This window comes from Populus alba, chromosome 5 (genome assembly GCF_005239225.2).
Source record: "Populus alba chromosome 5, ASM523922v2, whole genome shotgun sequence".
In the NCBI taxonomy this organism is placed as follows: Eukaryota; Viridiplantae; Streptophyta; class Magnoliopsida; order Malpighiales; family Salicaceae; genus Populus; species Populus alba.
Window position 1 is genome coordinate 6,476,439 of NC_133288.1, and position 21,749 is coordinate 6,498,187.

Below are 21,749 nucleotides of genomic sequence, written 5' to 3' on the forward strand. Positions count from 1 at the left end.
GTTCTGGCTTTCTGTCTCCGAGGCGGGATTCTCTGTGGTTTTCAACTGGCGGTCATTGTGTTTTCTGGGCCGTCCACCCAGCATTCCTTTTTATTTTTACTTTTATTTTTATTTTCTATTTTTGTTTTTAATTTTCTAAATTCTATTAACAAAGCATTGAAAATTTGATTCTAGTTTTTTGTCTTCTGAAAAATAAAAAACTAGCAATCTAAACTCTAAAAATAATTAAAAAATGATTTTTAGAATTAATTTTCATCTTAATTTGTTTTTTTATTGCTGGAAAGTTAAAAAAAATAAAAAAATAACAACGTGAATGATTTAAATATTAAGAGTTGGCTTATTTCAATGAATAAGAAAATTAATTAACAGACTGAAAATGTATTTGGATGGTTCAAAACTTAGATTATAACTATTAACCTGAAAATAAAAAGTCTGTTGTGATGGCATATTTTCCTTTACTTTAAAATACAGCTAATAGATTTAATGTCGGTTGATGCATTAAAAAAACATTTTGATATTATTATCATAATTTCTAACATAGATAAAGTAAGGTTGAATTTGGGACGTGCTACGGCCTCTCCTCTGGATGATTCTGACCTCTTGTAACATCTAGAAAACAACAAGCTAGCATGCTCAAGCGATGCCACTGGGCCGTCATTTCGAAAACATATTTTTATTTAATTTTATAATAATTAAAATAAATATTTTTAAAAAATTTAATGATTTATATTGAGAAGAAAAAAATATTTTTGCTAACCAAAACTTTTTTTATCTTTTTATTTTTTTCAGAAAAAAAAACATATTTTTTTACTGATAACATGATTTTTTAAATAAAAACATAGGAAAAGCAAGTTTTAATCAAAAAAAATAAAAATAATTTCTTAATATTTTTTTTGTGTCGGTAGTGAAAAGTAAAAGAATAACTAATTTAAAAAATTTAATATAAATTGATAATAATAAAATGGATATTTTATTTCTTTGAATCTTCATGAGCAATGTTTTAAAAAAAAAAAACTTTGAATATTAGGATTCATAAAATAATTATTAATATCACCATAAAAAATTTAGTTTTATTTGGAAAGTACAAGATAATTGGAAAATATGATATAGTAAAAAATAATTGTAAGAAATCAAACAATTATTTATTTGAAAAAACAAATATCACAAGAAAAAACACACAGGTGGAAATGAACAATGATTAAAATATTACATGATTTTTTTTAATAAATGAATTACTAAATAATTCAATTAAGATCCATACAAGCTAGATCTAGTATATTTAAAAATAATCGAGGTAGGTTAATTCTAAGATATTTATGGTTATTAACTGTATAATTAAATATTAGTTAATAATTTTGTATAAAAAATATTAAAATTAATTAATTTTAAAATATACAAGGTTATTCTTAACTTTCAAATAAAATAAGCAATCTTTTATCTTAGAAGCATCACTTTCTTTCTTGGAAACTAAGATACCTTTGTAGCCTGTCTCGCCTCCTATTTTTCCAGCTTATATTGCCATGTTTTAAAGAAAAGCATCAAAAAACATGTTTTGTTAGAATTCTAAAAATCAACCGCTTAACTTTTGAGAGTAGGTGATATTTTTTATAAAATAGTTTAAAGTCAACGATTAAAAATTAAAAAAACAGATGTTTGACTTTTGAGAATGAAAGGTGATTTTTATAAAAATAGTTTAGAGATATATTATTTTAAACTTTAAGAAATTAGGAATTGATTTTTTTTTTTATGGAAGGCTGCTTATTCCATTTAAAATATAAAAATAACCTTAAATATTTTAAAATTAACTAACTTTGATAATTTTTGTTTCATGCATGTTAATTAACTAGTATTCAATTACATAGTTAATACCCTGAAATTATTTAAAATTATCTAACTTCAATTATTTTATTTAAAGTATGTTATATCTTAGTTTGCATGTATCATAGTTAAATTAGTTAGAAGTTATGTTTACTAGAAAAACTATGTAATTTGTTTTTGTTATTGTTTCATTTTTACTTATGGTTTTTTATGATATTTGTGTATTTTTTTAAAAGAAAAAAATCATTTCTTAAGCATTTCATTTAGTTTTTTTTTAAGAAATAACGTAATTTCTATATCCTAGCATTTCATTTTTCAATAAGTAATTTACAGGATACGACCAGGATATCATCTGGAGTTAAATTTGTAATTTTCCAGGAAAAAAACAGGTTTAAGTTTAGTTTTAACTTCTATGAGTTAATAACCTTTAACATTTCAACAAAATAGAACTTTACTTTAATATTTTTAATAATTATTCATGATTTAAATTGTTACAGTAATTTCAATTAATTCTATACTATGATTAATAAATGATTGCATTATCATGCCAGGAGTATTTTTTAAATAAAAACATCATAGATTATTTTTTATGATTTTTATAACTAGAAATGTGATATTAATTCAATTGTTTTAGATGCTCCAAGTTCTTACTCTTTTTTTTCTCATACCTTAGGTTTTTCTAGGTTTTTGAAAAAGTTCATCATTTTTTTATATTTCAATTTTGTTTTGTGTTTTCAGGGCATTTTTATCTATAAAGCAAAGAAGACGAGTATGAAAGAAAATATAGATTTGAAAAGGGTATTGTTTATTTGAAAAGGGTATTGTTTATTTTCTGTATTTTTATATCCATCAATAACCCGGTCCTCTCATTAATTTTATGTTTTTTTAAAAAAAAAAATTATTATTTGAAAAATAAGGGGAAAAGAAGAAAAGTGGGCGCGTTAGAAAATTTGATGAGGAAATAATGTATTTTTGGAACAAAAAAACTTCTAAATAAAGGATGATTGAAATTGATCAAGGGACTAATTAATTACTCTTGATTCTACAAATATCAATTAATTAAATCGTATAAGCTACAAAGACTAACCCTATTTATTTTTGCTTTACAAAAGTATTTTTTAAAAAAATTAATTTTTTTTGTTTTAAATTAATATTTTTTGTATTTTCAAATTATTTTGATGTACTAATATCAAAAATAATTTTTTTGATAGATTTTCAAGTGAAAAAGCACTTTAAAAAGCAACCACATTTTCAAACGTCCTCTAAACTACAATTGACTTAGTTCCTAAGGTCGATAATATATTTTTTTCGTAAAAATTAAAATTCTACAAATCATCAATTATTAGTTTTTTTAATTCCCAAGATATAAAATTTATTCTCAGAAAATTAGAATTTTAAAATTTTATATAAATTAAAAAAAATAAAAAGAAAAGTTTCATAAATGCTCACAGTAAAAAAAAATTAAAAATATCTATGAAATTAACAGAATTAATTTTATTTGAAAATGGCCAAGAGATTATATATTCAAAATTGTCCAGCTATTAAAAAATTTAAAAATATCCAAGAAATCAAAATATTTTTCTTAGGATAAGGAATTTGCAAATACGATTTCATATAGTAGTCCAATTGGATCCAGTTGATAGAATCTTGCAGGTACAAGTTAAGATAAAAAGTGATCAAGTCTTTTCATGGGTGCTTATCTGTCAAATCGACAAACACAGGAGCATTTCTGCCAGGTTTTTCATTTAAGAGTCTCAAATATGAAATTTATTAAATTCATTAGCGAAATCCACTTATTCTCACAATCTAAAAATATATATATAAAAAATTAATTTAAAGAAAAAAAATTTTCAAATTAAAAAAAAAATACATTTGAAACACCAAAAAAAATAGAATTTTATGAAAGTCAATTAAAAAATCATGTAAAAACTACTTCACAAAAACTATGTTTCAAACTCAAATTTTTAATGGATCCCGTAATATAAAACACAGTTTGGTATATTATCAAACACCTAATTGTGTTTTTTACATTGTAAACGCAAAAACTACAACTAAACAAACGGGCTAAAATCTAGTTTTGAAACGTGGTTTTTTTTGTATATATATATATATATATTGTTTTGATATATTAATATTAAAAATAAAAAATATATTATTTTATATATTTTTAAATAAAAAACATTTTCAAAAACAAACGTTACCGCACTTTAAAGACACACTAAACAAGCAAAAACAACTCAACTTAATTACGTTATTCACACCATTTTGTGTGTTAAACACATCCTAATCTTAATAAACCAGTTTTTGTTTGGTATGCTGGCTTCGTGTTAATTATAAAAGAACATATTTGGACTGTTGAATCATTAATAATTAAGAATATATCTAGAATTATACTCCTTTTAATATAAGAATTTAGCAAGAGCCGGATTCAATCATTAACAACTTCATAAATTACAAGCTTATCATATTAGAAAACATTTCGCAACACTTTATAAAGTACGGAGATGAATCACGTCACTATAACGTACATATGTACATTTTATTAGTTTTATTCATAAAAAATATAAAAATATAGTCTGAGCTGTACTTTCTATTATTATATAAACACATGAGATCCATCATAAAAATTAACTACAGGTCTCGTTTTTTTATATATATAAAAAAAAGAATACAGTTTAAATATGTTTGAGAAGTCTTTGAAAATTTATTTTGATTTTAATCTCCATATAAACAAGGTGAAACCTATTAAAAAAAGCTAAAACCTCTTAGAAAAACACTATAATTATACATTTAGATACACTATGGTGTCATGGTGCTTTTACCCCTCCATCACAAAAACTCAACACTTGCTAGTAAATGTATTAAAGTCTTTTCACATTAATAATATGTACCCATAAAATTAGTTGGGGTAAATAAGTTATTTTATTCTTGATTGTAGAGTGAAATAACCAAATTATTCTTTGAAGAAAAATAAATAAATCTGACATCAAGAGGTATTTTTATATTGTCACAATAGTTTTTTTTGTTGTTATAATTTCAACCAAGGGACAATTTGGTATTTAAACAAATATAACAAATAATAAACAATTAAAATGCATAATAAAACTACAAAAATACCCTTAAATGCAAAAACTTTAAACCTAGAGTCAAGAGGTTTTTTGATCTTTTCATAATGTTTTTGCATAGTTATTAAGTCAGCTTAGGTAATCTGGTATTTGGCTAAAAACATGATAGGAGTGTGTGATGCCCTTACCGACATATGGGATGAGCTCACACCATTTGAGCGATGCGCATGCGATGCCTTTTAACGTCAAAAAATATCCTTTCATCAATTCAATTGAAATCATCACTATGTTCTCTTGCATGTGGGGTGACATGTGTTGGTATTGACGGTCTAGTTTTCTGCTAGTGATTTTATTTTTATTTTTTTTTCTCACTCCTCCCTTGGAAATTACATGTAAAACCTTAGCCAAAAAATTGATAAATTAATGTTAAATAAAGTAATGCTTGATGAAGAAATGATAAATCTGTTATATGATAAAAATGGAGTCCACGCTCTCGGTTGCAGTTTGGTAGGTTTGACTAGGATTAACCTGGCATTGTTTTCTTCATTTGGACCTACTAAGCCAACAAGGTTACATCGAGACAACTCTCACGTGATTTTATTTAAAACCCGAGCCAATTGTAGAATTGGGTTAAAAGTATTAATAGTTTTCAAGTTTAACTTGTTGTATCAAATTTAATAATAACAATACCAATTTTTTTTATGATCTAAATAGTACTAGATAATTGATTTGCTCTACCCAGCAGGTTAGATCAAATTTTTCTTGAAAAAAAATAAAAAATTCAGATGTTAATGTTTTTTTTTTCCAGTGAAAAAAAATAAATCATGTGAGGGTTTACCTGGTGCAGCCTGATTAACTTTATGAATCCTAAAGCAACCTATATAACATATAAAAACATAGTTTGACCAAAATAAATTTCAAAATGATATATTTTTTGAATATTGATATAACAACATATTAAATCCGCGACCTAGGTTATGAGATTATGATAACTCTATAAAAAGCAAATCAAAATAAATTATAAAGTCTAATTCCAAATCAACCCAATATTAAAGGATGAGATTGAAAAATAAAATAAATTAAAAAGAGACTTAAAAAGATGACCTAGGTTAACCAGTTAAACCTGCCACTTAAATCACAAGACTAGGATAACTTCATGCAAAATAAATCAAAATAAATTTTGAATTCCAATATCTAATTAGCTTAATGTTAAAATACGAGAATAAAAAAGAAATAAACTAGAAAAAGAATACAAAAAATGATCCTAGTCAATCCGTCAAATCCATGACTCGGGTCATTTGATCAAGATAATCTCATAAAAAAATGATTTAATTTAACCGAGGTTAACTTGCCAAATCTGCGACTCTGATCATGAAGATAGCCCTATAGAGAGCAAATAAAAACAAATTATAAAACTCAATTCTCAATCGCTCATGTAAAATCCAATATAGAACGACGAAACTTGTAAGAGTTTCTATTGAAAAATGACACAAAAATAAGTCACATCAACCTAGATCAACTTGTTAGACATTATTCATGGTCATAAGGCCAAAATAACCTAATAAAAAATAAATCATGAAGTCTAATTCCCAACCACACACAATAATAAACAATGAAATCAAGAAAAAAAATTAATTAAAAAAAGAATCAAGTCAATTGAGTTAATTCGTCAAACCTGCAACTTAAGTCATAAGACGAGAATAACCCAATAAAAACTAAATCCAGAGTTGAAGGGCCTGCGATCGAGATAATCTTTTGGAAAAAGAATAAAAAATGACTCAATTTAACTAGGGTTAAAATACTAAAACATATGACTTTGATTACAAGACCAAAATATCCCCTTTTAAAAAAATCAAAAAAAATTATTAAGTTTATTTTTTCATAAATTTAATGTTGAATGATGAACTTGAAAGTTGAATGATGAAATTAAAAAAAAAATTAATAAAAAAAAGACATTAAAAACAACACGAGTTAATTCAAGTTAACTCATTAAATACCGTTTCAGGCTCATAAAGTCAAAATAATATAATAGAAAGTGAAAAAAAAAATCATGTAATTTATTTTTTAATCAACTTAATATTAAAAAAAGTTAATTAAAAAAAAATGAGTTAATTGGGTTAATCCACCGAATCTATAATTCATGTTATGAAAATATAATAACTTAATAAAAAAAATAAATTCAAGGGTAAAATAAGAATAAAAATATAGATTAAAAAAAAAACCCTCAACAGTGATTTGTTAGAGAGGATTACACTCCTATTTTTTACATTCAATTTTTCTGGTCGAACTTGATAGCGTTAGGAATAGAATTTGTTTGATAGTGTAGTTGCGGTTGCTTTTTAAATAATTTTTCATGTTAAAATACATGTTAATAATATTTTTTATTTTTTTAAAATTATTTTTAATATTAACATATTAAAATAATTTGAAAAAACTAAAAATATATTAATTTAAAATTAATAAAAAAATGAAATAAAATAATTTTTTTTTAAAAATACTTTTAAAATAGAAAAACAAATATTACCTCTATGTTCTAACTGAGAAAATCTTTATACAAAAACTTGCCACTAGCCATCCAAATTCCACAGAGTCCACAAACTGCAAATCCCACCCCACGACCAAGACCAACCGCCCAAATTCCTCCTACCCAAGTCCCTCCCTCCACCTCAACCTCTCCACGCTCTCTCCTCGCCGCCACCGCCTCCTCCTTCTATTCCAATCAAACAATGCAATCACGCTTCACATCCTTAGCAACTCGCACCCTCAAATCCACAACAACCAAAGCTAAAAATCGAACTTTCTCTTCCTCCACAGTCGAATCCTCCACGAAACAACCCCCACAATTCTCCCAAACCCTAGCGGGTCTGCGCGCTCGATTAGCTGTGGAATCTCCCACGCTCTCCGACTTCATCCACCTCCAATCTAACAACACCTACTCCGTCGAAGTTGGAACCAAAAAGAAACCACTCCCAAAACCTAAATGGATGAGAGAAGCCATTCCAGGTGGCGAAAAGTACGTTCAGATTAAGAAGAAATTGAGAGAATTGAAACTCCATACTGTTTGCGAAGAAGCTAAATGCCCTAATTTGGGGGAGTGCTGGTCCGGTGGCGAAACCGGCACTGCCACTGCTACGATTATGATACTCGGCGATACATGTACTCGTGGCTGCCGGTAATAATTGTAAAATTTGTAGTTATTTGGGATGAATAATAATGTTAATGAATGTAGAATGTTTGGATTAATTTTTTTGTAGGTTTTGTAATGTGAAGACGTCGCGGACGCCTCCTCCGCCTGATCCAAACGAGCCAACTAATGTAGCAGAGGCAATTGCGTCCTGGGGTTTGGATTATGTTGTGATTACGAGTGTGGATCGTGATGATTTGGCTGATCAAGGAAGTGGTCATTTTGCGGAAACTGTGCATAAGTTGAAGACACTCAAGCCAAACATGTTGATAGAAGCCTTGGGTATGTTTGATTGATATGGCATTTAGGATTTTTTTCTACTCTGCTATTTTTGTAACGGTGCTAGCAAATGTTTTGGTTGTGTAGTTCCTGATTTTCGAGGAGACCGTGGTTGCGTAGAGAAAGTTGCAAAATCAGGACTAGATGTTTTTGCTCACAACATTGAAACAGTTGAAGAGCTTCAAAGTTCTGTACGGGATCATCGTGCTAATTTTAAGCAATCTTTAGATGTTTTAATGATGGCTAAAGAATATGCTCCGCCTGGGACACTTACCAAGACTTCAATAATGTTAGGCTGTGGTGAAGCGCCTGAACAAGTTGTGAAAACAATGGAGAAGGTTAGAGCAGCAGGTGTTGACGTGATGACGTTTGGTCAATATATGAGACCATCCAAGCGTCATATGCCAGTATCTGAATACATTACTCCTGACGCTTTTGAGAAGTATAGAACACTTGGCATGGAAATGGTATGTTTATGCGTTGTACTATAGATTTTGTGGTTAACGCATACAATTTTATTTTTTCTCCATCTTGTCTTATTTGGTTAATTTGCAAACTAAAAAGCCAATGCATTGTGTGATTGGTATAAATTTTATGCCCTTAACAAAATAATGGATTAAAAAGTGGGCTGATTTGTCTAGTTGTGGGTTACAGTTCTTTTTCCAAGTTATGAATTACTCTTATGTTCACTCAAAGCACTTTTAATAACAGCTAATCTCCGGGTCCGCTCCTTCATTTCGGTTTTGTATTTTGTGGGGGATCTGATTTTTTTCCATGAAGGGAAAGCACACATACTGGATCAATCTTTTTGACTTTTTAAATAACTGGTTCTTATGTATGCTAGAGTATGAATCCGTGGCGGTGAGTGGGGAGGCAAGGGGCTGCTCTCCATGTTGTAATTAATTTGCTGCATGAATTTAATTTTTATATATGAGTAACAGTGCAATGACTTCTTAGGGTTTTATTTTGTTATATATATCTCTTAATTTTAAATTTTTGACTTTATTTATCTAGTACACAACTTTAGTTATTTTTCTTGGATGGTTTCATCTTCTTCTTTTTGGTCTCTACAACTAGCTTAACAGATATGTTCAAAATATAGTTTATTGTTAGATTTTTAAACTTGTTGCTACTTGATCGGTATTTTTTGATTTCTCTTCTATATAAGAATGTTCAAGATATTCTGGAATTGAGTGTTTGCTTATTATTGTTAACATTCTAGATATTAATGTTTCATGTAGATATTAAAGCTATAGTGCGTTCATGTACATGGGCGTGTCTTTGATTTTTTGTTTTTTTCTTAAAAAAATATTATGGTAAATTGACTATTGGCCCTCCTTTAAAATATCTCTTAGCTCCGCCACTTGCACTAATCTGTTTGTAACTGGGAGAAGTATTGCGTGTCGGAAGGAATATTCAAGTATTGCATATGAAAGCACCATTTTGAACTTGGCTACTTTTGTCTATACTTTTTTTCTGGTGAAAGTTAAGTTCTTTGGTGAATGGAATTAATCTAATCTGCTTCTCAAGCATATCTCACGCTTCATTGTCTGGTGTCAATCCTCTATTGAGAGCTTGATGTTGTGGATGACCTAATTTGGTTGCCTGGAAGACGCTTCCACATAAATTAATTCATGATATATTGGATATAGTAGTTCACTTGTTACAAATATGATGTCTCTTTTTTATTAATTTATTAATTTTATATTGGATATAGTAGTTTACATGATCTCTCTCTCTAGCTCTGTCATGAAGTAATTGTATTGAACAAGGTTGAAAATCTGAACATGTTAGCAATTTCTCCTCCTCTGCCATTGTCTGTCTGCTAGTATTGTGATAGACTGAGTTTAAAGCAATTCTTCTTGAATATGAGTCAACTCCTGATAAAAGCCCCCTTTCAACTATATATTTTTACAGTCATGCTAGTTTAGTGCATTGAACACAGTTGATGCTGCCCTTTTCCTTGGTCAAAGAAATCATGTCCAATGTTCTTTGGTTTGTCTGCCTTGTGCCCTTTTTCCTGTATAACAAATCAGCTGTCAGCATTATGTATGCCAGGACTGACTGTCGACTATCTAAAGAACATTTACAAATAGAGGTGATATTTAGCCTTCCTTCCCAGTTTCAGTGTACTGCTGGAAGTAGTACACATCTAGTGATATTGATCTGATATGTTCAGATTCCTCAAACATGTATTGATATTTGATTACAGTGATAATAGCCACTATACTGGATATGCATTGATTATCAATTTGATATGTTTTGTAGGTCCTATTCCAATTTGCCAGTAGTTTTGAGTTGTCTGTTAAGTTAAAACTATCTATCGATGCTTGGATTTCTGAGACCTATACTAGGATTTCTTGTGTGATTCTTGTTATCTTTGGATGATACAGGGATTTCGATATGTGGCATCTGGTCCCATGGTTAGGTCATCATACAAGGCAGGTGAATTCTACATCAAATCCATGATAGAATCTGATCGGTCTGTTTCTTCGCAGCTTCCTATCTCCTGATGGATGCTTTATTCATCTTGTCCTATTATATTTCACTTTTAACCTATTGGCTTGTGAATTTGATTATCAACTACATGGACCCAAAACTCGATGAGTTCTGGCAGCAAGTCGAAAGCAATAATGTTACAAGTTGTCAGAGGCCAACCTTGCAAATTGTTTCAAGGTTACATCAGGTCGAGGTCTGTCTAATCTGCTGCTGTTGTAAATTCAACCTGTTACATGTCTTAACCCTGTATCTTTTGTTTTCATTATTTTTCTTAATAAAATTTCATATTTTTATCTAAAAGAGAAGAAACTCAGTGTGTTGTGATCACGAAGTTTCTTTTTAGAAGATGATGCCTTTCCACTCATATCCCCTTGTTTTGTCGTTTTTCTACGTGCATTTATTGTATTCCTTTTGTTTTGCCAGATTGTACACCTACACTGGTGAACTCTAAATGGCATGTACTCATTGTTTAGTCATACCATGTCTTCTTTGAAGTTGTTTCTTTGGAATTTTCCTGAGGTGCAATTAATTGATTATTTGCTGGATAAATTGGGCAATTAGCATATAATTAGCATATAAAATGCAAATAAATGGCAGAATGATACAAGCAAAAAGCAGTTTTAGTGAAGCAGAATACTTTTCAGTTTTAGTGGCAGAATGTAATATTTGATTAAATTTCACAGTTGAGAATTGTAATTTTATCGCAGTTTTCAATTACGACATTTATATAATGACCCGCTTCTTTTCAACAAAAAGAAGCAACCATCTCCCACTCTATTGTGCATAAGTTTTTGTTGTGAGACCAACACTTATTCATCACTGCCTAGAAAAATATCACCATACTGAGAAACCAATAGCCCCCACGCGACATTTTATTTTATCTGTCTATATACAAGAAAACAATCTCCCTCACAGTTTTAAGCATACAAGAACACCAGCCTTTCATTTTCCACTCTACTTCCCCGTAATCACTAGAGACCATACTCGTGAACCCCAGCTTCCTTTTCATTTTGTCTTTTGCTAAATCTCTTACAAACCCATAGCCTCCCATTTCAACACCATGCCCTTCCCTTCAACTCACGGCCGGCAACTCCTCACCACCAGCAACACAAAAGGCTCTCATCCTCTGTCCAACAGCTCCTCCCCTCTTCAGCATGGTCATCAGCAGGAGCCACCATGTATGACAATAGCAAAACTAACTCAACCTTCAACCAAACCAGATCTGGCCAACCAGCTCCACCACGCACGAACCGAGAGCAGCCACCACCCATGACAGGCTCTCCTCCCGTAGCTCCTGCACGCCGACCTCCTCCTCTTGGTCACAGCCCCCGAGCTATTGATAGAACCCATCTAAAAATAACAGAGGTAGAGAAGAAAAAAAATATTGACGGTTTATGTTGAGTTCTTTTTCAGGTTTTTGCAGGTGTTGGTAGCTCTTACCGATTACATAAAAAAAAGATGTCTTTGGCTGTTCATTATAATTAATCTCACACTTTCAAATCGTGATATTTTAAGTTATCGTGTTTTAAAAATGACATGTTTAAACATATCACATTTTCGAATAACAACATTTACTCAGATATCAAGTTTTAGAAACACGTCAAAATATATCATGCCAAAACTTTAAATTTACCATGCTAATTTTTTATTTATTTAAAAAAACCTTATTTGCTGGCCATCTGCTTGGGAGGCCATTCATGAAGCTTTTGGTCCTGCGGGCAAAAATGCTGCAGAAACTTGTTTAATATTTTAGTTACAGGTTGTTGTTGGACCCATTGGCACTGGTTCGATAGGATGCATGCCATGAGCATTTGACACCTCTCCTAGTAGCATCTGGTCCACTCCACGGACCCTTGGTGGTCCACGAGTACGTGCACCTGGTTTCCTCATCTTTGGAAAGTGGTCTTGAATTACGTTTTTCGAGGCCGACTGGAAGAAAAGAGAACAAAATTAATTTCGAGGAAATAGTTTCATTTTCTAGGTAATTTATCTTTACATGAAATGCACAAGGTCTCAAACGAGAAGTCTAACGAAAAACCAACTGTCCCCTCGAAGATCCTAGCCCTCCAAAGTGCAAGCAAAGCCTGTTGCGTGGATCCATGAATCCTCAAAAGGAGAGAGCACCAAGACAACAGGCAATTCTTTAGTACAGGGCCAAAATAGGGAACGAGTTCTTAGCCTCGCTTTCTTTCATTATAGCTCCAGCTAAGGCTCCTATGTCCCAGTCCCCCGTCTCTGGGTCTCAGTTATGGCTTCAACCCTGTAAAGTTAACAGGTAATCAAAGCTTCCATTTTCATTGAACTGTACCGTACTCACAATCTCTAAGAAAATCTCTCCCCTTTAGTTCCCAGATGATTACATCTGATCTGTACCCTCACTCTCTAATAACACCCGCCAGGCTCTGGACCACTTTCTTATATAATCAAAACCCCACTACACCCACATTTGCTTGCTTTTATTTGCCTTCCTCTTTTGCCTAGTTTCTATCTATTATTATATCCCCATTTGATCGAACAGGTTGTTTGTTCCAGTCCCTTCTCGAATGTCATTTCTTGCTTGAGTGCTTAACCACTAGTTACTAGGAAGTGTACGTTTTATAGCTGTTAAGAGACACAAGCTGTATATTCAGACGTTAGCTCCGTCTCTCTCACCTAATGGGTTGCTGTATTAGCTCCAACAACAACAACAAAAGAGGGTCAAGTAACCCAGAACCACCAAGTCACCGCCATTCTCCACCGCAACCCCGCAAACCCCATGTCTCCACCGCAAGTGCCTCACCGCCACCTGAAGAAGAGACAGTCAAAGAAGTCCTTTCTGAAACCCCCATTATCCTCGAACCACAAATGACAACAACACAAACCCAAGAACCAAAAACCCTGATGCAAGGAAACAGAAAGAAACACCAAGAAGACGAAGAAATCTCTCAAGCATCAGAGACATGCAGCAATATCACTGGCACTCTCTCAACAGCAACAACTACTACCGCCACTGCCACCACCACTACCACTACAATAACAGAGATAAGAGAAGATGAGGTAACAAGCAAGAAAAGGGTCAACAGATCTCCCGCCAAAGTACATCGAAAGCGTCAGTACACTGGAGACAGAGAAAGGGTGTTAAAGTATCCGGCGAAGACGACCGGCCAGGTGATTAGGACCGCAGCTGGGCAGCGTAATGTGGGGTCTAGAGGGGTCAGGAGCGATTTTGGCAGGTCACCGGCGACTAGGACGGCAGGTGGAGCTGGGAGGGGTCGTGCGGGAACGAGTCCTGGAAAAGCCGGTGAAAGGTCAGTGGAGAGGAAGAATAAGGAGGATTCGGAAAACGGCTCCGTTTTGAGGCAGCAGGAGGAGGGGAACGAGTCTCTGGAGAACCCTCTGGTTTCCCTGGAATGCTTTATCTTTCTTTAGATGTATTTATTTATTTTCTCAATTTGTATTCTGCATGTGAGTTTATGTATATTTCACAAATCTCTTGTGCAAACAGTAACTCTTCATCCATTCCATTCAAATCCATCTCTTTATTTATTTCTTTCTTATTGTAAAAAATTTCAACATTGATGTTTTCTTTGTTACTTTCAATTGAATTTAAAAATATATTCATACATTTCAAAGAATGGAAGTTCATTGAGGGTGATGCAATCCAAGGCATGATCCTTTATTTTTCTTATTTAATTATATTATAATTACTTTTCTATAAAAAGATTAATAATTTAAATTCCATCAAAACAAGCTAATTTGATAATTCATCCTTCTTGTTATTATTTTTATTTTCAATTAAAAAAATATAATGCTGTATTTTATGTCATGCGCCTCAAAAAAAAATAAAATTGAACAATAAAAAAATCTCTCATAATCAAATCAAAAGCTTATAGTTTAATTAACGTGCTCATTTAATAAAAAAACATAAAAGAGATTATTTGAAAATTAAGTAAAAATAAAATGATATTTTATTAAATAATATTTTAAAATATTTTTAATTAATTAATTTTAATAAATTTCAATTAACATGGAAGCCAATAACTGTTCACTCTATCCTCCATTGTTTTTTTAGTGAGTCTCTTTTATTTTTTTTCAAACTCAATAATTAAAATGTGAGCAAAATAAAATATGTGATTAAAAAGGCAAATGTTTAAAATAAAAAGACCAAAATTAAAAATAAAAAATTCTCTAGGCAAAAATACTATAAAAAACCCCCCCTTTGCACTATTGCCTTCTTGTCAAATTTTTTAAATATATTATAGGGACAAATAGCGTCATTAAACTCTTCATCGATTAAAGTGAGGTGAGGGGAAAGGCTCATTTCCAAGAACAAAAACAGATGGGCTTGAGCCCAGATACAAAAGGAAACGTGCTGCCCGCCATTGCTGTTTTTCTGGGTTCACAGTAGCTATCGATAGCTATTCGAGGGTAAGGGGACATTGCGCATATTTCTTGAACCTGAAACACACCCCACAAATCGCTCAGCTCCTTACAAGATAGGGCTTTGAGAATCTTGAATAGAAACTAAAAAACCTTAAAACATGATTTCCCAGGAGCCCATCATAGGGTGAAAATCCAAACCCAGCTCCTATATATTTAACTCTAATGAAGTCTACAAGAACTTCATGTAAAACAATTAACAATATTAGAAACGACTATAGGTGCCTGATATATTATCTTACTGAAAAAAAGCTAAATGAAACCTGAAACAAAAAGGCAATTTTAAGTTTTAAGGGGAAAATACACCTAAATGGATATTCCCTTGCTAAACAAAAACCATATGACATCAAGATGATTATTTTAGCTATCAGAATAAATATCAATGTTGATTTTTTCTCTTTACAACTAGAATCCAATATTCTCTCTTTAAAACTAGAAATTAAAAAAAAAAAATTATACCAAAATCAAATTAAAAAACTATTGAGAGACCGAATAAGTACAACTTTTAAAGTTTGAGAATTAAAATAGATTTTTTTGTGTGATAATTTCAAAAGCATCACCCATTTGTGGTGTTTTTTTTTTTCCATTTTAATATTTTATTTTTTAATTTTGTTATTTGTCAACAAATTGAATTCAATTATCCTTTAATTCTGTGAAAAAATAATGCAATCATGGAAAAAAAAAATTTGTATATCAAAATGAGCAAAAAGCAAAAATTTTGAACAATAAATACGCGTTTTAAAATGCGGAAGATATATAATGCACATATCTTTAGAGTCTTTCAATTAATATTGAAATCATGGAACAAAAGATGAAATTCATTCCAAGGCGACCATTCCCAAATCATTCCTCAAACCAATTCAAGATGGTTTTCAAGTAATTAAAACAAGTAAGGAAAAGTTGAAATCAAAATTTATCTCAACTCTAATTTACAGTTTTAGAAAAGAAAACCTATTTGACTTTGAGAGCGAATTAATATAAACTAATCAATATGCAAGATATATACAGATCCATGTCTACACATTTCAAGCCCTAGAGGTACACCGCACCCATGCAAGATCTTTGAGCAAAGTTCAACAAAAAACCATACTGATTCAAAGTAGAGTTGAGCACCAGGCTAGTTATATACAGATGAATCAGAAAAAAAGAAAAAAAAAAAGGTGTGTCTGTCTAGTTTTCAGCACTGCAAACGGCGTGTATCTTTCTTAACACTATAAAGAAACTCATATAATACAGCAAAGTAAACATGGTGATCAGAGAGTCAGAATATTGCCGTCGAAGACATGCTAAAGCACTCCTAGACTTTTTAGATCAAAGTTTAAAAATGACAAACAAGCTTATGATGAATTAATAAACAAAACAAGATTGAAATAATTATAGCTTCACTGGAAAAATATCCAACACTGACAGCCCACAATATATGACTCCTTTGTTCCTTCAACTTTTTGTTTAAAACCTAGAATTACTTTCTAGCTCCTGGTAAAGATGAATCCTCTTGCAAGTTGAAGATCAAGCGCCAGACGAATCCTAGCTATTTTGGGCTCTGGCTCCTCCTTTAATTATTTCCACCATTTTCGTCTTCTTCCGGCTCAAATCGCAGGTAGGAAACTTGATAAACCTACAAAATAGACTGAGAAGAGCTTCATTTTCATGTATGCTTTATACCACACCGACACCTTGCTTAGTACAGGCAGATTATCAAGAATATTATACATTTATTATTTGATCATCAAATGTGTGTGATTTTTAGGATTATGTTCTGGACTTTATTATGGTCAACCTGTATGGTATATTATCCAGAATAATATACATTTCATATTCGATTCCCAGTGCTAATTTTTATCATACGATTCCCAACGTTATTGAATTTATTGTATTCTATTTTTTTCATTCGATAAAAAATGATGTATTTGGGTCATTAATTTCCTAATCAATATCAAGTCTCCTCTTCAAATGTAAACAATTTTAATATTCGGACCATCTTCCCAACCTTATCTTGCAATTGAACGGTTCATGAGTTCACAGAATCTTAGCGAGTTGTAATTTATCAACAGAAATCTTCGCTTAAAAGGAAAAAAAGAACAATCTCCACGGGAACTGCTTAATAATTTTCAAAGTATCAAATGGATAACTGGTTTCTAGTAAGCTAAGTTAAGCTGCTTTATTGACTGCTTAAAGGAAAAGACAGAAGAGTTCACGGAACTGCCCCACATGAGGATCTACCAAGTCAACGGCTTAGATCTCTGAAATAATGCGAGGCCTTTTGATCAATCGTATGTACAGACATACACAGCACCATTGACATTCTTGCTCAGGAAAGCATCCAAGGTACATGAACTTCAGCAAGAGAATATTTTCATGGCTTCGTCGGAGATCTACATGCTCTTGGATGCATGTGTCAATGTCAAATCTTATTATATCAAGTATAATTACTCTGTTAGAAAAACTTAAACATGGTAACTTGTAATGGCAAACATCGGTAATAATAGCATAGACTTTTATGGCGTAGATCGCTCTCTTTAGGTAGGACCCCAAATCAAATAACAGCAATAATGCCCAAAAACCCAAAAGGAGGAGAGCTGGTTTGATTTTGTTGCTGTCTCCAATCATTTGTTAGCCCCCAGTCTGGCCACCAAGCTATTGGTAGGTAATTATCTTGACACATGAACGGATTACAAAAGGGAAGATTATGAAAAAGTGTTCTTCACTGAACAAGTTAATGCTGCACTGACCCCATTACCGTGGGAATTTTTGTTTTTTTTTTTTTTTAAAATCAATGCAAATTAAGTTTAAAGCTTTCATGATATTAAAGTACAATACTCGAACGCCTAACCGCTCCAACCAAGAAACATTGTCAAAGAAGTAGAGTCCAACCTAGCTCATAAATCACAAAAATGGTGGATATTCGCTTAAAAAATCTTTCAATAAAGTAATCTTCTTTATTTTTTAATTTTTCTTCTTGATGGAGGCACTGATGGTCTCAGGAATTCAGCCCTTACATTTCACATCTCACCAAAAAGATTTCATGCATTAATATTTCATTTTGTTCTCTCGGTGTAACAAATTCCCTTAAATGTGAAGAGTGACGCCATGGGATTTATTCCTTCCAAAATCTGACTGGCAATCGAGGATTTGATCATCGAACGTCTCCTTCAAGATAATAGCAATAGTTTTTCAAGATAACTACCAGAACCAGAGGGAGAATAGGTTGAGAAATGAACAAGTGTCGGTCGCAAGCAGAATCAAACTCTTCTTCTGCTATGTAGAAATGCAGAAAACCAGAGCCCGGAAACAGTACAGTACAGTACAGTACATATAGAGGCAGCAGTAGAGCAGAAGGGTCTGAAGCACGCGCCACCAATGAGACAGAGTACGGTACCGATGTGTTGAGGTGAGTGGTACCTGCACGCATGTCAACTAATTCTGTAAGAAGAGAAAAATAACAGGCCACCACTTGATGACTCCTCCTTGTCACTGACACACCCACCATTCAATGCCTAAATAAAAACATCCTTTCTTTCTCTCTTTCTTTCACTAAACTGAACAGTCAGTCCTTTTCTGTTTTCCTTTTCCTTTATATATATTTCCTTGAAATTAAAAAAAGAAAAAAGAGAGACCATCATTCTTTGATGTCGTGATTTTTTTTTAAAGAATGCTGGGAAGCTGTTTTGCATTGCTTTTCTCTATGTTTTAAAAATATATTTTACATAAAAAAAAATTAAATTAACTTTTTTAGTATTTTATAATGTTTTTTTTATATACTGATATTAAAATTTTTAAAGTATTATTTTAAAATATTTTCAAATAAAAAATATTTTTTTTAAACAACATCTATAATTTATAATGTCTACGTGGATTCTTGAACGCAATCAAATTTTATCTTTTCCTGTTATTAAGAGAGAGACTACATTTTGGTGTCCTTATGGTGACTGTTAGCTTTAGGCTATGATTAGATAATTTAAACAAGTGTAAAGTACATTTGTAATTTCAATGCAGGATCATAGGTAAGTGATTTCCATGAAAATAGTTTTAAATTGAGGTGTGTGTATATATATATATATTAACACATTATTTTTTTTTGGATAAAATAACATAATTTAAATAATATTTAGAATAATAACACTGTTTAGAAAATGATAAATGACATATTCAAGTCGTAAGTCACATGTGTCATTAGTAACCCTTTTACATTGTAAAATGACTTACCATAAATTATTATAAAAAGAAAGAAGAGAAAAAATAAATAAATAAAGAGATTTATGAAGCACACCAAAATTTTAATGATGACACAACAATACCATTATAAAAATCATAAATAGACGAATCAAACAACATCAAAAGGTTAATGATAATAACTAGAGTGGGGCACACAAGCCATCAAAAAATGACGGGTTCGTAACCAAGTAACTTATTCATTTCCATACTTGGTTTTTTTTAATTGATTAAGTTTTTCTTACACAAAAAGTATCCAATACACAACCAATAAGGCTTCATTATAATTTTTAGGTTTAAGTTTAGAGATGAAAGTAATATTACCAACTTGATTAATCATGGAGAATCATATCTTAACCTCACTTGATAGGTCACTAATTATTGAATCCAGAGAGAGTCTTTCCAGTTTCTGAATGGCAATATTAAGTTTAGAGATGAAAGCAATATTACCAACTTGATTAATCATCGAGAATCATATCTTAACCTCACTTGATATGTCACTAATTATTGAATCCTAAGAAAGTCTTTCCAGTTTCTGAATTGCTTTAAAAAATTTGTGAAGTTTGCTCTTCGTCTGTTGATTATGTTGTTGATGAGTTATTTGAGGTTCTTTCCTTCTATCATTATTCCTAGAGGTGTCCTCTTATGCTTCATTTAAGTTTAACCTATAAAAAATAACATCCACACCAAGCTCCTTTTTCTTCTTTGAAGATAAAATGTGTTAAACTCATCAGATATAACATGTATAGATTTTTCAATTACTGAAACTTTACAATTAAATAACCTGTAAGCTTTACTAGTAGTGGAATAATCAGAAATATACATTCATCAAATTTAAAATCAAAATTTTCTAACTTATCTTTGTTATTTAAAATAAAGCATTTTGATCCAAATAAACAAAAAAAAAAAGTATCATACTCTTTCAAATCAAAGCTCATATGGAGTTTTATGTAAAAAAAAACTTGATTTGAAATATAACAAGAAGTGTTTATAGTTTTTTCCCAAAAATATTAAGGAAAACTATATTCGTTTAGTATAGTTTTTTCCATTTCTTGAAGAGAATGATTTTTTCTCTTAAAAACTCCATTTTGATGTACAGTTGTAATAGTAAAAAATATCTGAAAGTAAGATTGTCAAATTCTTTACCATGATCATTTCTAGTTTTGAAAATTAAATAATCTTTTTTCATTTTGATCTCTTTTGTAATTTTTTTTTTAAAAGCTTGAATTGCCTTATCCTTATGCTCATATAAATATAGTATACTCATCAACAATAACAAATACAAATCTTTTACCAGAAAGACTTGAAATACACATAGAATCAAAATCCATATGAAAAAGTTGAAGTGCACGGTTTGTTGAAACTTGATTCTTAGCCTTAAAAGAGCTCTTGATTTGCTTCCTATATTGACAAGCATCACATATCACTTTATTTTTATATTCAAGATGTGGAAGCCTTTTTACAAGATCTTTCCTTGATCATTTATGAATCAATTTTACATTGGCATACGTATGTCTTCTATGCTTCCATGCCAAATACAATGTGAGTCTAATAATGCATTACAATACTTAACATCATTATTATTTTCATTTATATTAATCACATAAGTATTTCTAAGTTTTTTTCATATAAAAAATATTTTTTCATCAATAACATGAATAACCAAATAATGTAAAGACTCAAATATAACTTTATTATCTCTATCATATAATTGTCTAATATTGAACAAATTATATTTTAAACCATTAACAAGTAAAACATGCTTAATAGTAGGAGAATTACCAACATTACCGATACCTTTTATCTTTTCTATGGTTCATCTTTGAATATCATGTATACGACATTCTTTTCTTTAAAAGAAATGAATCGGGTTTGTCACCTGTTCTCTTTAACATCCATTATCCAAATACCATTATTGTTGTTTTTCTACAAGAAAAAATAATCTTAACTTGTTATTTTGGACACCTATAATTAATCTCATGGATCTATTTGGGTTAATAAATGTGCCTTTTGACATCCAAACATATTTGGTTTAGTTCAAATATTTTTGTGCATGCAATGTTTTTCATGAAATCTATTTTTTCCACAAAACATACATAAGCTTAAAGATGTTGATACCTTAACAAAGAAATTTGAGTAAAGTTTTTGTTTTTCTTTGTATTATATCCTAAAACACTTTTCTTAAATACACATATTTGATTACCTAAAAGTCAATCAAAAGATGATTCGAGCATTTTAACAAACCAATCATGAAAAATCAGCCTTTCCTTTCA

The 21,749-nt window shown here is 30.9% G+C and overlaps 1 protein-coding gene across 1 annotated transcript; it reads left to right on the plus strand.

Annotated features, from left to right (window-relative positions):
- Positions 1-7,452: 7,452 nt before the first annotated feature.
- Positions 7,453-11,209, plus strand: LOC118039056 (lipoyl synthase, mitochondrial). Its single transcript, XM_035045636.2, has 4 exons — positions 7,453-8,055; positions 8,138-8,349; positions 8,434-8,813; positions 10,740-11,209. Exons 1-4 carry the CDS (start codon positions 7,610-7,612, stop codon positions 10,857-10,859), a joined length of 1,158 nt encoding a protein of 385 aa, XP_034901527.1. The 5' UTR covers positions 7,453-7,609; the 3' UTR covers positions 10,860-11,209.
- The last annotated feature ends 10,540 nt before the right edge of the window (positions 11,210-21,749 follow it).